This window comes from Aspergillus fumigatus, chromosome 2 (assembly GCF_000002655.1).
Source record: "Aspergillus fumigatus Af293 chromosome 2, whole genome shotgun sequence".
NCBI lineage: Eukaryota > Fungi > Ascomycota > Eurotiomycetes > Eurotiales > Aspergillaceae > Aspergillus > Aspergillus fumigatus.
Genome location: NC_007195.1, coordinates 3,844,131 through 3,860,705, shown reverse-complemented (window position 1 = coordinate 3,860,705; position 16,575 = coordinate 3,844,131). Strand labels below are relative to the sequence as shown.

General features: G+C 49.4%; 5 protein-coding genes across 5 annotated transcripts; 2 read left to right on the top strand and 3 right to left on the bottom strand.

The window, feature by feature from the left end:
* Window positions 1–105: 105 nt before the first annotated feature.
* Window positions 106–1,300, bottom strand: AFUA_2G14700 (uncharacterized protein; the record flags this gene model as incomplete). The annotated part of the gene is given in 3 exon segments (XM_750709.2): window positions 106–706; window positions 770–918; window positions 920–1,300. Coding segments are annotated over 3 exon segments (1,131 nt in total).
* A 409-nt stretch (window positions 1,301–1,709) lies between these two features.
* Window positions 1,710–3,077, bottom strand: AFUA_2G14690 (uncharacterized protein; the record flags this gene model as incomplete). The annotated part of the gene is made up of 1 exon (XM_750708.1): window positions 1,710–3,077. One exon carries the CDS (start codon window positions 3,075–3,077, stop codon window positions 1,710–1,712), a length of 1,368 nt encoding a protein of 455 aa, XP_755801.1.
* Window positions 3,078–5,221: 2,144 nt separating this feature from the next.
* On the top strand, window positions 5,222–8,285 carry flbB. The gene is made up of 5 exons (XM_750707.3): window positions 5,222–6,203; window positions 6,273–6,475; window positions 6,845–6,934; window positions 6,998–7,655; window positions 7,706–8,285. Exons 2-5 carry the CDS (start codon window positions 6,424–6,426, stop codon window positions 8,166–8,168), a joined length of 1,263 nt encoding a protein of 420 aa, XP_755800.3. The 5' UTR covers window positions 5,222–6,203; window positions 6,273–6,423; the 3' UTR covers window positions 8,169–8,285.
* Window positions 8,286–9,378: 1,093 nt separating this feature from the next.
* On the bottom strand, window positions 9,379–11,449 carry AFUA_2G14670 (eukaryotic translation initiation factor 3 subunit D). Its single transcript, XM_750706.2, has 2 exons — window positions 11,116–11,449; window positions 9,379–11,062 (listed from the first exon to the last, which is right to left on the bottom strand). The coding sequence occupies exons 1-2, from the start codon at window positions 11,321–11,323 to the stop codon at window positions 9,513–9,515; spliced, it is 1,758 nt and encodes a 585-aa protein (XP_755799.1). The 5' UTR covers window positions 11,324–11,449; the 3' UTR covers window positions 9,379–9,512.
* A 149-nt stretch (window positions 11,450–11,598) lies between these two features.
* AFUA_2G14661 (hydrophobin family protein) lies at window positions 11,599–14,736 on the top strand. Its single transcript, XM_750705.3, has 3 exons — window positions 11,599–13,976; window positions 14,034–14,095; window positions 14,157–14,736. The coding sequence occupies exons 1-3, from the start codon at window positions 13,697–13,699 to the stop codon at window positions 14,190–14,192; spliced, it is 378 nt and encodes a 125-aa protein (XP_755798.2). The 5' UTR covers window positions 11,599–13,696; the 3' UTR covers window positions 14,193–14,736.
* The last annotated feature ends 1,839 nt before the right edge of the window (window positions 14,737–16,575 follow it).

Here is a 16,575-nt window from a genome sequence, read left to right as displayed (position 1 = left end):
TATAAAACATAATCCAAAACGCCGCCAAAGAAGATCCGATCCCTTCGTATACACATGCCAAGGTACACTTGTACGAAGAATCCGCCAGACTTAGTCCACGGCAGGTTAAGCAAGAGACATGACCAACCCCTTCTTGATGGCGTCACGTTCTTCCTTACCGAGGGGGTCCTTACCGTCAAAGCTCGCCTTCTTGCGATCTGCTGAACTCCAGGTGGTAATGTCCAGGGTGTCGCCGCCAGGACGAGTTTTCCACCCTTTCCTGCCGTCATAGTAACCGGTGTAATTGTCAAAGTACTCTTCGGTAGCGCCACTCAAGTTCCAGGGGTCACCGAATGGCTTCTCGTCACGCTCGGGCAGTTCAGCCCCGTCCTCCAGGTCCTCGACAACCTCGTCAATGTCCGTGGGCCCGACAAGCTTGATGTTGTATTTCTTAGCGTAGGCGAGGATGTGGGAGGGGAAATTCGACCGAACAAAGGTGAAAGTCTCGTCCGTTCCGTTATTCTTCTTGATCTCGTCGGTGACATCCTCGAGGTCAAGGATGTCCTCAGTGGCAGCAAGCTTAATGTAGAGGGCCATTATGAAGCCGAGATTTTTGACCTCGGAATCTGGCTTTAGGAGGTCAAGGTGCTCGAGCTGCGCGAGCATCGCGAGGAACGTGCGGCCAGCCAATACAAGGGTGGCGTAGACGGCAGAGGAATCGTCGATGCTGTAGTCGAAAAGGGGAGGGTCAGCACTTTAATTTCAAACAGCGTCATTCATCAGGTCTTACGTGTTCAATGGGCCTAAAGCGTCGCTCATGTATAGCATCGCTGAAGCCTCGCAAACTGCCCACTGCTCTTTCCAATCATACATGGCCTCGACATAGTCAATGAACAAGTTTTGCACGACCTCGAGCGCGCCATAGCCCTCATGATCGTTGGGTCAAAATCAAAGAATGATTAGGGTGCTCTGCTGCGGATTTGTTGCACAGGCATGTCTTGCCCCCGTCGCAAGGGGTTTTGGACGTTTCCTCTTCATCCTCATCTTCATTTTCACGGTCGTCTTCGCCTCCCCGATCGCCTCCATCTTTTCGGTCGTCTCCATCGTCCAACGGCAGCCGGCAGACGCATACATAGGAATATGCCTTCACGGGATCCTCGATGGAGGACTTATATGCAGCGTCAGCATTGCCAGATCCGGAGACGCGCGACCAGCGCGTGCTTTTCATTGTACGGAGGCTGCCCGATTCTGCGTTGCTGTCCCCTTTGGCTTTCTTAGAGCCGCTAGAGGACGTGTTCGAAGCAGAGCGCTTCAAAGGCATAATTACAATTATTTATGGCCGAGGGCAATGAGGTTGAAACATCAATGTGCGCGGTGGATCCAGGACTCAGTGTGATATATTTCGTTTGTTGATAGTTTTGTCCGTCAGGATTAGTTAGAACGAGTCCAAAACGCGAAAGGGGTAAGCCAAGACATCTGTCACATCGCACATCGGCTCCACCGTCCTATCTCGTCCCCTATTGACCTTCGTCTCATCTAGTTATCCACCTGCGGAAGACTTTGCAGTCTCGTACAGGGCATGATCAGTTAGCATATCGATGCCTACTGATATGAGAAGAGAATTGCAATAATTGTCTATTGATGAGGCCATTCAAGATTCGCCAGGGAAGCCAAGCCAGAAGGATGACGTCATCAGATATCTCTGGGCTCTTAGATATCAAATTGCGGTTTTAGGGCATTTGAATGACTACTTCATCCCGACCGTCTCGCCACTGCGCGCCCATTTTGCGGATTTTTCGTTCGCTGGCTAAGAACAGGAGGAGATACATATGAAGCGCGATCTCACCCCACGCGTAGAGTTTCAGTATCACGGGCCGAACAAAGCTGTGGGGATTAGTCTTTCCGTCAGATATGATCGGCGCTGTCGTTCTCTGTGGCATGATCTGGCCGTCGGTTGAATCTGAGCAGAGATTTTCAGTCGCATCTTCCAATATGCACCAGACACCCCAACCAGCCCGACCGTCCTTAGCGATGAAATCCGACAAAAACGACCAGAAGCGGGAGAAGCAGGCTAAATCCCAGTTCCGAGCCTCACTTTCCTGTTGGCCAGGAGCACCAAGGGATCTGTCTCTTTCAAGTTGCAAAATATTGATTCGAAGGTACCAATGGCCCCTCTCCAACTGCTCCAGGTCCCTGGTTTGTTTCACAGGCTTATATGTTCGTGATGGTTTCAAACGCCTTGTCAACATGGCCAGAGTGGGGGTGACATGGGTTACAAATTGCTCCCTGGACACTGGAGGAGGCGAGGGCTTGATGGCTAGTGGAAGACCATCAAGGGATACTTGTGGTGGTCTCTCGGGATCTGGTTGTGGGGTGATCTGCGTAACAGGATGAGGATCAGCCAACTCGCAACTTCTGTGGTGCTCTTCGTTCAGCTTGGGAGCAAGTATGAGAGCGTCAGAGGCAGGCACAGCTTCCCGTAGCATCGACGATAAACCTGAACAATGTCGTTTGGTGGGAGGAGAACCAAGGGCTACACAGGGGTCCGGGCGAAGCATAATGCCTTCAGCTTGGCTACGTATCGCTTCTGGTTGCGAGTCGGGTATGACACTGAGCGGACTCTCGAGCGAATCTTTTGCGGCGCGCTCATTTTGCGGCTGAGAAAGTAGTGAGACGGGGCTGATGTGATGGCTATTATCGACCTTGGAATCTGGAAGAATCATCGAGTCTTTGACCATTAGTGTTGTTGAACCAGCTGTAGCGTTGAGTAGTCCCTCATGTCCTGGGTTGGGCCTGGCTGCATTGAAGCGTCCCACTTCCACGTCTTCATCGGGAATTGTGCTCTGTGAGTTAGAAAGGATCGGTTGAATGCATTTCGATTCCCCCCCGAGGTCTGCATCAACTGGTGGATCCGTAGACGTTGACTGTCCCGTAGCCAGTGCACCATGGTTCCCTCGACGCTCATCAGACGACAAGGTGATGAGCTGCCGTGACAGGCTCTGAAATCCAAGAATAGCCTCGACCTGAGCTCGGTATCGGACATCATCTCGGACTCCGCTGGGAGCGGAGATGTGGACGAGGATCTCGGAATTCTTCATGGCAAGAACATCGGGATTTCTGATTGGGCATGGTGATCAGCTTTGAAATCAGCCTGAAGGCAAAAGAATGAAAATCTGCTAATCTTCCTCCAACAAGCGAATAACGATGAGCAGATGATGCTCAGATTGTAGCTAGTGCATCCATAATCAACTCAAGGATGTGTTCGATTGGTGCCGTTGGAAGAAGCAAAAAAGATGGAGATCCGGACTCAGCCATCTCAGGCTGCAAGGCACCCATCCCAGTCAGCTGAGGGGCACAGTGGTTTCCCGCTTTGGACTGACCCGTTGATTTTCCTCTATCGGCGCCTGGCGGCCTGAGGCCAGCGATCGACCATCGACAGTCAATAGTCTCTTCCTGGAGGGTCTGAGCATCCGCCGATCTCCCAACCTCGACTCGAAGGATTACGCTACTTGGTTCCAGGAATCCAGGTTCTGTGTTTCAATTGGGAACCTTGAGTACCAATCTAGTTTAGGTATGGTTTCACAGCTATGGTCATACTTGGTGATAGCTGTTCATCATTGGGTTCCTATATTATGCTATGCTATTGCTATGCTGTTGATGGTCATGCGCTACCAAGTAGTACCGTACTATCAGCAAGCAAGAACCAGATTTCGTATCTCTGGGTTCGGGATTCTGACAATTACTTTTGAACATCGGTCTTCGAACGTGTTCGTCCATGCCCGGAAAAATGCGTTCCAGAGAGTAGGCAATTTATTAATACCGGCGATTGTTTTGGTTCCCGACGAGATTCGAGACCGTCACGCAAGGTTGCACCAACGAGGGAGAGAGGTGGGAAACAAATAAGGGGGGGAAAAGGAAAGAATCAAGAAGTGTCATGATCATGTTCAGTTACATTACCTCTGTAGGCTTCCAACGCTCATAGATCGACTTTGAGTACCTACAGAGAAGGATGTGAAATACTGAGGCAAGCAAATAATGAGTTCCTTCTATGCAACGATCCTGTTCTGCCGTTTTCTTTCCATCCACTTCAGGTCCCGCTGCATGTCACCATTGCTTAGCTTGGTAAAGAGCAACGTTTCGACTTGCGTTTCCGTCAGATAGCTGAAGCGCTCAATTGCTTGCATTCATTCCCCCTTACGCAGAAACGAGGGGAAAAAGAAACAGGGACAGAAGCAGAGACTGAGAAGAGAGCCCAACAAATGGTGTCGAAAAGACCGAACGAGTCTACAGAGTTAGTCTTATCTATGAGATTTGCTACTCTATCCTGGTCTAGTATGGTGACAGACGGACCGAGCGCTGAGATCTCTCAATCTATCTAGGCTAATGCTGGTCTAGAGAGAAATCAAGCCCTCTGAGTGACCAACAAAAGCGATAGATCTCGTCAATCGGATCTATTGTTGATACACACGGTGGGTGACGCAGCACGACTGATCTGAGTCCTACTGTGTACACATGAAATGTTGGAGAATGAGGTCGAATCCAAGTTGAAGAGTCTTGCGTCCACAGTTACACTACCCAGTCGGAACTCTAAGGGAAACACTGACGGGGGCAGAATGCAGCCTACGACAGCTCTTACCAACAAGATCAGGGGCACGAGCATTGCTTCTCCAGAAGGGTTCCTATCTCTTTCATTGGTCAGTAATGTGAACGATCATATCCATACTTAGGCAACAACCTTCACCTGGCATGGAGATTGCAGTGGGAAGGTAAGAACTTGACTATTGCCTGCAGAGTTGGTACCCTGCCTTACTAGCCGATCGCACATGAGGTGTCGCAAACGTCTTGTTCCTCCACACGGGTGGATGCATTTCTTCTTGCAAGAGTTTCCAACCGTCCATCTTTGCTTTTATCAACTGAACCACCCTTGATAATTACTTTACTACAGAGTAGGTACTAAAGTATTAGTAATGACGGGGAGTCGTTAGTTAGTGTCCTCCGTATTATTACTCTATCGGTATCTGAGGGGCAGAAATTACTTAGCAGCGAGAGAAACCGGGTGGCGCGGTGCTAAAAGCACAACCAGATCTCCACTTTTCGTCGACCCGCGGCCAGATCTGTTGAGCTTCACGCCGACCATGGATTGAAGCTCGAAGCCATTACCCAGTATTTGGCTACGCTTACTAGGCAAAAGAATATAGATAGACAGATGTACGGAGTCTCCGAGGCAGGTGGCATTAGTGAGCACAGATCAGGTCTTGAGTATCTATCTCAAATTATTACATTGTTACCGAATGAATTCCTTAAGATTATTGAGGAACGGATCTCCCCGGCATTCTCCAGTGTGCCGGGCCACTCATCCTAGTTACCACAGTACAGAGTGGTAACCACTAGATGACTAGCGTCGGGAATTCGAATATCCAAGACTTCCAAGTCGATCAACTAAAGTACTCCGAGTAGACGCCGAGGAACAATGGAGTATTCATGATTGCTTTTAATTGCGCACAACAAAGACCAGGTGTCTGTGGGTTGTCCCTCATTTCTGGCCCTGGCCCATGGGACCATCGCCTGGTCCAGGTGGGATCACCGTTCCTAGTTTAGTTCATCTACACAGTGCAGTAGTAGTGTAATAGTAGTAATAGTAGTAGCCCTTAGCACTCTTAAGGTAGATAGATAAAAAAAAGAAATAAGAGGAATGATGGTTCGCAAGGCGCATCACGGAGTTGTTAGCCACCGATCTATCCGTAAATTGAACTCGACTACATCACGATCATACACTCATACTAATAAATAGTTGACCCAACTCGGTGCCGTCGACTTTACCAGTCACTTTAGTCGACTCCGTACACTTTCAGTCGATCCTTCTCAAAGTCTCTCCCACTCCTACTTAGCTCCCCGTCCCACTCCCGTTCGTCTTCCACTCCTCTTATTCTTTGTGGCCCTCTCTGCCTTTCAGACTCCAAAAACCGTTCGAAACCTTAAAAATAATCTCGTTCCTTGAGCTCATCACTTCTCCATCTCTGCCTTACTACACTCTCCGTTCCTTTATCATTTCATTTGTTCTTCATTGTCCTCCATCACGTCACCACCTAAGGATTGTCTGGACTTCTCCCAACCGTCTGTTTGAAACTTGTGGCTGCCCTTTTAAGTCAATTCTATCGTGTGCACATCGGGGAAGACTTAACTGTTCGCTCCGTCCTCATATTGTGGGAGTTGAAGATTCAATGGTGAGAACCCAGAGTGCTATATGTTCTTTCTCTTGTAAATTCTTAGGAGAAAACTGACAAACTGTCTAGATGCTTTGAATGTCAATATTTACGCCCAAGGGTAGTCTAGGAGCCGCCTTTAAATTTTCCACTACGGTTTATCGAAGTTGCGATTATCTGTCTACTTTGAAACGCGCCGGTCGCATCCGACATCTCTGAGCCTGTTACAAATATCGCCACAATGGCTTCAATGAACGGAGGGGTTATGCCTGTGGACTATGGACACACACGGGGTAGGTCGAAGCCCTCCGCGTTTCTGTTTCCTGGATCTTAAATCATTGTACCTTTTTGGCCGTCGGTGTACTTGAGCCATCACAGCTCCATTGTTTTACCCATGTGCAAGATGAACCATCCGCAATGCTTAATTCCAAATTCAAGGAATGTGGCCGGATGATCGTCATGTCAAGCTCGGAGATGTACATTCTCTGGTCATGCAGGGTCGATTGTCATTGATCAGATGACATTCCATCCATCATTTGGTTTGTCAGTTCTGGAATGCTTCAGAGTGATGTCGTCGGGCTCTCTTAGATCTGTTGCTGCCTGCTTCTTCGAGTCGAGATTTAGTCTACATACATACATATGCTAATCAGATGCTGTTGCAGGAGCCCCCTCACAAACCAGCCTGAAAACCCCCACTTCAATGAGCACAAACTTCTTTCAATTTTTTGGAGGGCAGAAAAAGGTCACCCGAGGTTTGTATTCCATACCTCTCTGGGTGCCTCCTGGTCACCGTTAATCAAGATGGTACCTACTAGATGGTCAACCCGCCAAACGACGCGGTCCCAAGCCAGACAGCAGGCCTGCCTTGACACGACGACAGGAACTGAATCGGCAGGCACAAAGAACCCACCGCGAGCGCAAAGAGCAATACATCCGGTCCCTGGAAATTGAAGTTTCCCGACTCCGGGAGGCTTTCACTCAGGAGATGTCTGCAGCAAACCTCGCCGTTGTCCAGCATCGAGAAATGCTGCAGACGGTCAACGATGAGAATGCGATCTTGAAGGAACTTCTTACCGCACATGGGATTCAATTTGAGGCCGAGTTGGAGCGTCGCAGGGCAGAACGACGCTCAGCAGGCAGAGGTTTCCAGTCAAGCCCGTTGGCTGGCAGTAGTGTGGTATCCCAGGCGCCGGCAGCACTAGCAGCCTCCGATGGCAACACCTATACCACACCACCAACCACAGTATCGAACGTCTCGACTGACGTGAGTCCTCTGGCGAATGGGATGGAACGGGTGGAAATATCCCCCACGCACGAAATCACTCCTCCACCCCCTATTGCCATGACGGCTTCGTCATGCGAGATACCAGCCGATCTCGATCTATCAGCCATTGCTCGAAATCAAGAACCTGTCCAGGCTGTTGGGGGTGTATTCGAGGCGGACCCCCAGCTTCAGATCGATTTTATACTCACGTATGCTGCCCGCGCCTACCCGTTCTATCAATCAATGCTAACAAATGCAGTTTGGAATCCCCTTGCCGGGAGCACACCGACTATCTGTGCCGAAGATCTATCACCGAGGCAGACGACGAGGACATGCCGTTCTCAGGCCACGCTCTGATGGCCACTTGCCCCCCGCCGAGTTACATCGCCAACACAACTCCAGAGCAAGCCTATCCACACAAGACCTACGATCTTCCGCACGCCAACCTAACAACTCTACTCAACCTCAGCCGACAGCTCGTGACAGAGGGGCAGATCACCCCAATCATGGCGCTGCAGTGTCTGAAGAACCACGAACTGTACCGCACTCTGACCAAGGATGATGTCAAGATCATCATCGAGACACTCAACACCAAAGTACGATGTTACGGCTTTGGAGCCGTTGTCGAAGACTTTGAGCTCATGGACTGTCTCAGCAGTGTCCTGGGGTCCAAGGTGGATACCAGCTTCTCCTGCGCGGGCGACGATACGATGTACTCGTGATGTGATATCGGATACTTCTTTCTCAAGTGGACTGGGGAGTGTGGAGTTCTTTACTTCTCAGAAAAAGTGGATGTAAGTGAATGGAAGGTTTGGCCTTTTTTTTTTTTTTTTCTTTTTCGTTTTATTCTCCTTTCGTGTCATTTCTTTTGTTTTTTCTTTCATGGAACAGATGACTGGTTCTTGGTTCTTTATTTTCTGGCGTCTGGGATGCCTGACTTGCCATTCTTTGCTCTTCGACCCCTCCTTGACCTTTGTCTCTACTGGTCTTCCCTTCTTTTGGATTCAGCCCGAGGATACCTTGATCCTCATGTCTAATTCCTGCAGGCCAAAGTATGGCATGTAAAACAGCTACTCGCTAGCTTTCATTGTTGAACTGTTGAAGTCGGTCACGTATATCAAGTTGGGTTTTCTCTTACGATCTAGACATTCATGTACCGCCTGTCAGAATTGACGCTCTCCCGCCCTGACAGCATTCTTAACCAATCCAGCACACAGGCAAGAACCTGCAGTCAACAACCTGCAGTTCTGCACGCTAACGCCCCTGCATATCACAACCCTACGGCCTCCGTTATTCATACTCCAATTTCGAGACAAACCATTGCGCCCCCACATCCTTCATAAGAAAGTTTCGCTGCCATGACCAACGACGTCCCATTACATACGATATTCCCCAGTGCTAGTAGTAGTAAACCTCCTTCCCGAACCCGGTAATCAGTCAGTGGTCCTGGCTGGCGATTCTGACTCATGGCCGAGATTCTTAAGGTCGAATCATCCATATTTTTAAGCCTTTAATAGAAAACACGCTGAGGCTGCGAAGTACTCATGCGTCATTTATTGTGTATGCCTGAGCCTCAAATTATACTCACTAGACTATCTGGATTGATCTGTTGGAACTGAAACCTTGATACGGCTCAATGCTGGGAACGAACGGGTTGTCCGTGCGGAAGGCGGAGTGGCCCGGACAGGGGATCAAGGTTTGGCTTGTTTCACCTAAGAGGAAGGAGCTCATTATGGAGAACGAGTTGATGGAGGGATGAATCATGACGATTTGGGAAGTAACCCCGAGTGTGAAGGTTTCGACACTGATTCTCAAAGACTGGACGCGTCGAGACGGCTTTGCGGTTCGGTCGTCGAAGAATAGATATTATATACCTCTCTACAAGAAGACTACTGTATATATATAGTAGTCTACAGCAGGGATGATTAAGTAGACCCGGTAAAAAGGCAGTGTTGCAATACCTGACAAGCCATCAAATCTAAGCAACTTTTGAATATGCACACTATAATCGGAAAGACGTCATTATACTCCGTGCGATCATGGCAAAATCAATGACATCAACAGATCTACTCCTCAGACTCGTCCTCGGCCTTCTCCTCCTGCTCCTCGGCGGCCTCGTCGTCCTCCTCGAAAGTATTGGGGGGCACGCTGTACAGACGGATGACAGGGCGGTTGGGGTCCTTGATGAGGACGTACTTCTTGACCTTGTCCTCCTCCTCTTCAGCGTCGAGGGCGCGGATACGGTCGACGATAGTACGGACGATACCCCATCCGTTGCCGAGGTTGAGGTTCATCTGGGCAGCGAACTCACGGGGCTTGTAGCCGACAACACCCAAGATGACGTGGGAGGTGGCGGAACGGGGGTTGGCACGCGAGACGAAACCAAGCTTCATGGCGTCAGCCTTGGCGAGGATGGCCTGGGTAGTCCAGCGGGCGAGCTTGATGCTGTTGTTCTTCATCTCGGTGGCCACGACAGCACCGCGCTGAGACCAGAGCTTGCTGCGCCAGTCCAGAGCGCCACCGGAGCCGGGGGCCTTGCTGTCGAACTCGTTGAGAGCCTTGACAATCAAATGCTGGTCCTCGCCGCCGACGGGATTCTTCATGACGGCGTCGACCTCGGTACGGACGATCATGTTGAGAGGCTCCTCGTCATCCTGCAGGGACAGGTCGAACCGTCTGTACTTGTATCCCTTGGAGGCAAGTGGTTCTGTCTCCTCGGCGGCGTTGTAGAAGGGGTTCGGGTGGTTGAAGGTGACCTTGGATTCCTCGGATTCTACCACGGTCTGCAGAGCAAAGTTGTGGTTGATGAATGTGGCTTCCAGAGCAAGAGCACTGGGGGTGTTGATCGACTCCTGCTTGCCGGAAGAGTCGGCCGTCTCCACAGGGGCATCTGCAGCATTCTCGTTGACGGTGACCAAATCGATGGAAGCACCCTCGCGCTTGTCGAAGTAGATCTTGTCGCCCTGGTGGACGATCACGATGTCCCACGAGTAGACACTGCGAGGAGCGCACATGAGCATGGACAGAATGTCCGAGGTGGCGAAGACGGTCGCCTCGTTCTTCTCGGCGAGCTCCTGGATAACAGGATCTTGAGAAGTGGTGACGTTGTAAGCGGCACGTTCCAGGGCCTGCAGCTTGCGCTCGGCGTTCTTGACGGGGGCCTTGTCGTAAGACCGGTCGTAGTAGTAGAGGAAACCATAGGAGTCCAGATCCTCACCCTCAGGAGCCTCAAGGTTCAACTTGGACAGCCGGTTGAAGTCAACCTCCTCCAGCATGGTCCAGTCGGGACGGACGTTGACCGACGGCTCACGGGTTCTCTGCGGCTTGTCATAGTCCTTCCAACCAAAACGACGGCCACGGTTGCTGCGTGCAGAGCGGTTGTCGTAGTAGCGATCGCCGCCCTGGCCACGACCAGCACCAACTCTCTGGAAGCCAGCGCGACCACCTCTCTGGCCGACACCACGCTGACCGCGGCCACGGAAGACAGTGCCACCACCACGGGCGAAGGTACGCTTGGTCGATGTGCGGGTGTTGTCGACAACGGAGAAGGAAGACTCATCCTCGGCGACCTGGATGTTGAACAAACTGGAGGTGCCTGCGCCGTAAACCTGTTGATCTGGCGGGGGTCAGTACACCAATCTCAACGACGTGCAGGACGATTGGGCTCACCTCTGTAATTCCGATTGTAGGCCTGACGACCACTCCTGTCACGGTCCTTGCCATCACCGGTCCAGTCAGCCATACGGCCAAGCTTGTCACCCTTTGAGAAGGGAGCGTAGGGAACGCCATCGAGCATGTTGTCGGAGGGAGTGGCGGGGCCCCAGGTGTCCTCAGCGGGGAGGGCAGCCACAAGGTCTGCAATGGACATAGGCGCCATAATGTCTGATAGATACTAGGATAGATACCTAGTGACAGGAAACGTCGGTGGTATCAAGAAGGAACGGCGAACGGTATGTGCGCTGGCGGCGGGACGATTCTCACGATCCCGAATTTTTGTGTTGCGAGTTGTGTGTCCCTGTGGCTGGTGGCCTTGGCTCCATCAGCCACACTCGCTTTGAGCGCCTCTTCCACTATACCAAATTGGGAATATAGACTCCTTCCAGTGGATAGCTTAATGGTTTGATCTACTCTACTCTATAGTCTGCAGCGATGGTGAATTAACACTACAAGATAACCGTAGGCTATAGTAGTAGACATGATTATAATCTGAAAGAAGGTAAGGTGAATGGAAAGTGAGAGACAATCATGGTCAAGATCAATATGAACATATCACTATTCTCTTATTATTATCTCCATTCTTACTATCCACTGGCCTCGACTCTTTCCACTCTGCTCACTGAAATCATTGAGTATCAAATATTAGCAAGGATTATATATAGCCTCATCTTCCTTCTCATCTCCATCTCCCAGCTCCATCTCCTCATCTGTCAGAACCTTTCTGAACATCCACCATGATCAACACAGTGGATGACGACGCACAATTTGATTATATACTTATGGATGTACCCGATACTGGACAGGCCCCCAAGCAAAGAAATTCCAGAGTACTAAGAGGGAAATACAAGAAGTACTCATCCTCATAAGACAGTGATGAATGGCTCGAGTGGATTGGTTCAGACAAGGTGAGGCCTGCGGGTAGAACCTGGAATGATCACTCAAGTTAGGAGCAGACAAAGAAGTGAGGGAAAGGGATCGGCGACATTAGACCAGATATTGAGTGCAAGACACACGGTCTCGTAGAGCATGCTCTAGCCCATGAAAGAGGGCTGGGACGTGCGGTTCACCTGGTACGTTTTCGCTTTAACGTCAAGAACATCCACCTCTGTCCCAAGGGGATTTTCTTTGGTAAGGATTTTTGCAGCGAGATGATGGGCAGAATTGTGTGGGCTTATAAGGCTTGCTCTGGAAAATGCATGTGCAGTCATATATTGATAAGGCATATGGTGGAACAGCGATCATGGGAACAAAACGCCAAGGTAATGTACTCTAAGTCTTTTCCAGAAGCGACCTAACAGATTATCCAGCTGAGGGAATTGCTCTAAAGAGAAGGGCCCCGTCAGCAGACGGACAACAAGGACGAAAGGTCAGTGGTAATCAAAACCTCACAGTAACCATGACACCGGAAAACTACTCATGCTGGCGACGAGAAAGTCGATGAACTCGGTAGAATAAAAAAGACGACGGTATTCAAGTCTGAAAACACCTGAATGAAAGACTGGGATGCTGAACTCAAGATATTGAAAAGAAATAAGTGTCTATCATCCCACCGAGACGTACTGGATGAAGTTTTGCATATCATGAGGCACTAAACTACACCCCCTTCCATGCCTCATTAACCTTTTATGCTTGTTTGTAAATTTAAACCGCCGTTTCTACACATGATTCACATCCTATTCGTTCACCTGTCCAAGAACTGGTGTGTGACACTAGAGACGCCACCATGCAAGGTCCAAAAACCCCATAACAACTCAATTATTGGATTGATGCTTCGCTTAAGTCCCAATTGGAGTGTCGTTTTGGAGCCCATTATTTCTCACGCAGCTCTTTATCATTGAGACTCCATAGATTCCGTTGATCGCTGGTACCTTGCTGCCGATCATCAGCGCATCACTGATCTGATTTGACGCCAGTCCGGAGTGGCCCAGGTTTCCAGATCCACTGAGATAAGGAATTCTCACATAAGTTGTTGGATCATCATAATTCCTCGAACTACTGATCTCTTGCTGAAATATTGGAGTTACCTGTTCTTGGCCTTCAGTGCCGTCTGCCTCCGAAAGTGCTACGGACTTGACTAAAACGTTTCATTGGATACATATGGTTCCTGGGGACGATCTTCACAGCGCTGAGCCATAATGTATCCTTTGTTCTCAGTTACAACATCATTGTTCCCTATCTATTCCCAAACTCGGTTCCGCTATCGTATGGGCAGGTCTACTTTCAACCGAATCTTGCGAAGGTGACGCTGGCTATCAGCACCGTCTTTCCGATGTCAGTGCGTACTTACTGGGCCTCGAGGCCGAACCTCATAGTTCCGGAGGTTAGAGATAAGGATCATGACAACATGATTTGGTTAGTGGACCATCTCATAGATTTTCTCAATGGGCTCCCTAAGCAACCTCCTCTGCCAGTGAGGATATAAAGAGCTCGAAATCACCTCGAGGTCATTTCACAGACCAAGACTCTATCCAATCGAGACTCTCAAACATCCTCTATCTCCACATACCTCAGCTGTACCATCAAACCATTCAATATGAAGCCCTCCATTGTCACCTTCCTCATGCTTGCAGCCGTCACCGCGGCCGTCTCCGCCGAGGATCCGACCATGTCCGCTCTGAAGTCGCGGGTGGAGGAGATCGCTGGCCAGGTCCATGGAGTCGAGGACCAGGAAACCACCCCAGATCTGTCCCATTGCGTTGAACCAAAACTGTGCTGCGGCTCCTTGACAACTCCCCTGGATCCCATTTTGGACCCTATTCTGCTTAGTCTTGGCATAAATGCTGCCCAGATAGTTGGTTCCGTTGGACTGCTCTGTGAGTGACCAGAATATACTCTGGCAATTGGCCTGTGCTAACGGACTTCCTGTGAAGGTCACCCATGGACTGAAGAATGTTCCTCTGCTCCTCAATGCTGCACTGAGGCCAACCTCCTGGTACGTCTCTTTTCGAGATTCCATTGGCTTTGAGAACCATTGGCCCTGACTTAGATCACAGGGTGGAACCCTTGCTCTTGGCTGCTCTAAGCTCTAGGTACGCGGTTTTGAGGTTCAAAAAACCTATCAAGTGTCCTCGCTAAATTGCCCTTTTGACTGTCTGAAATTGGATAGAAGGTCAGGGAATGAGTGCGAATTTGCCATTCGATTGTATGTACACCAATTTGAATTGCTCTGTGACCAGAAGACCTGTCACCAACAAGTACAATTTTTGAAACAAGATCTGCTCGCCTGAGAGAAGCTCTATAACAAGTAGACTAGTGGATATGCAACCTAGACATGGCGTGTATATCCCAGTTTGATGCTGGTATGAAAAGAGTCTCAAGTCTCAGCTGGTAGATATGTGTATCCCTTCGAGTAGTCTAATGCTCTTTACTTCCAAAAGCCTCCATTAGATCGACCTCTTCCAACACAACAAGACCTACTTTCGACCTCCAGTCAACTTCGGAGACCGGGCCTTGAGAGGACCTCCCTCTCTCTGTTTCGAGCCACTAAACACAACTGACGGGGCATAGGACTAAGGTACATCGCATACATGGAGAACAAACATACAGCCAATCGGTTTCTATTGACAATCAGAAATAGATTAGGCCAATGAATATGCTACAAGAAACACCCAGTATCCTACAAAATACGACCAAGGGTAGCCGAAGCATTCAACAACAACTCAGCAAGGTAAACATCCCAGTAACCCTTTCAAATTCTTCATCAGAAATCTTTGGTCATCTGCCCCCATTGCATAAGTAAGGTCAAATTGCATTACAGCCTGATGCAACTTTGCACCCATCCATCCACCTCTATTCCAACACCTATGCACCACGTCAACAACGATCTCCAATCCTATCTACTTCCACCTCGACGGTATCCTGTCCCCCAAACTGCTGGCAAATACGCATCGAACACCCATCCAACACGTCCATCACACGAACAAGCAAACAAATGGCACCGCATATCATGAGACATGGGCGCTTAATCTCAGGCAAAAGCAACGAGAGACGAGATGCGGCTCAATCACGCAAGAACACCACATAAATCAAGGCTGAATCCAACACCATACCTGAATAGAAACATACCCATAATCAAGGGCATCAGCATCAGCATCAGCATCACCCGATGACTTGACCCAACCAAGCCACAGGAGCAAACGAAGAAATGGTCGAGCAGTCATTCACGAACCGCTACATCGACGAACAGAAACTGCTGGCGCTACTGAGAGCGCGCTTTCCCAGGAAGACCTATACGGTCCAAGTAAGTACAAAGTACTTTTCCATGTCCATGTTCCAAGATTCTGCCCTACACCCCAAGGAATAGAATAATCTGGGACAAGTCATTCCGGCCTCGTGTTTGTCTCGCCTTAAGGATAGGACCCCTGTCTGCCTGGCACCTGCTTTTTGACTTTCCCCGCCCGGGGCTGTGCATTGCTCCACCTACAGTAACGGGCTGATGCGACTCACAGATCAAAATGGGAATATGGTATATAACAGCGCCGCAGAGTCTTACACAGGTTGGTCGGCTGCTCACATGCAATATTGGAAGGGATGAGTCCTTAATAACTGGACGCCGATGACACCTTTGTTTATGTGAATCTGCGTTGAGAGTCACAAGGCGCTAATATTCCCTTCTTGCGGTAGGATGAAATTTTGTCATGTACCACTCAGCCTGATTCTGATGGATCAGGCTGACCATGTACCCTCTTATTGGATCTCTAAGACAGGTAGCTGTAGGGCTCCGGAAGAAATGGAAGAGGATTGCACAAACAACACGGCAATTTTGACAAGGGAATGATGCATTCTGCTTATCATTGCTGGACATGTCAGACAAAGAATCGAATATAAACATGCTCATCCCCATCGTTAGCGTAGCTATGGCTTCTATCATGTATGGTTGACAGTGCATATACGCATACCGTCCTTCTCTTGTCCTCTTTTGTTTTCGTGGGTAAATCTTAGAAATATACGTTCAGGCATTCCTAAGATGAGCCGAAGTTGTCCTTACAGCCCCACGCCCTTTCGTATCGTCGAAGGGAAATATATGGATCCCCGGAAATTGGTGAAGATGCTCAGGAAAGAATATGGTCAGTCAAATTTCCGAGTCGAGGTGACTGCCATTTGTTCGATGAGCCATACTAGAAAAACGCTGATCAACGCGCAACAGTTACGCTTGGATCAATACAAAATTTACGTTCCGGACCATCAAAGAGAGCAAACATCAGTTTCGATAGATGTGAGTGTCGTTTGGCTTTTGTTTTCCAGCCTGCTTAACAGACTGATCCCTGATACAGGAAATGATCAATGACTGCCGGGTGTTCATTTAGCTGCAGGCCACGCTGGACTGGACATTTAAAACATTTAGGCAAAGTCTCAAACGTACTGAATACGAGGTTTATTAAAGAAGCGACCAGAGAAAAGGATTTGAGCCTA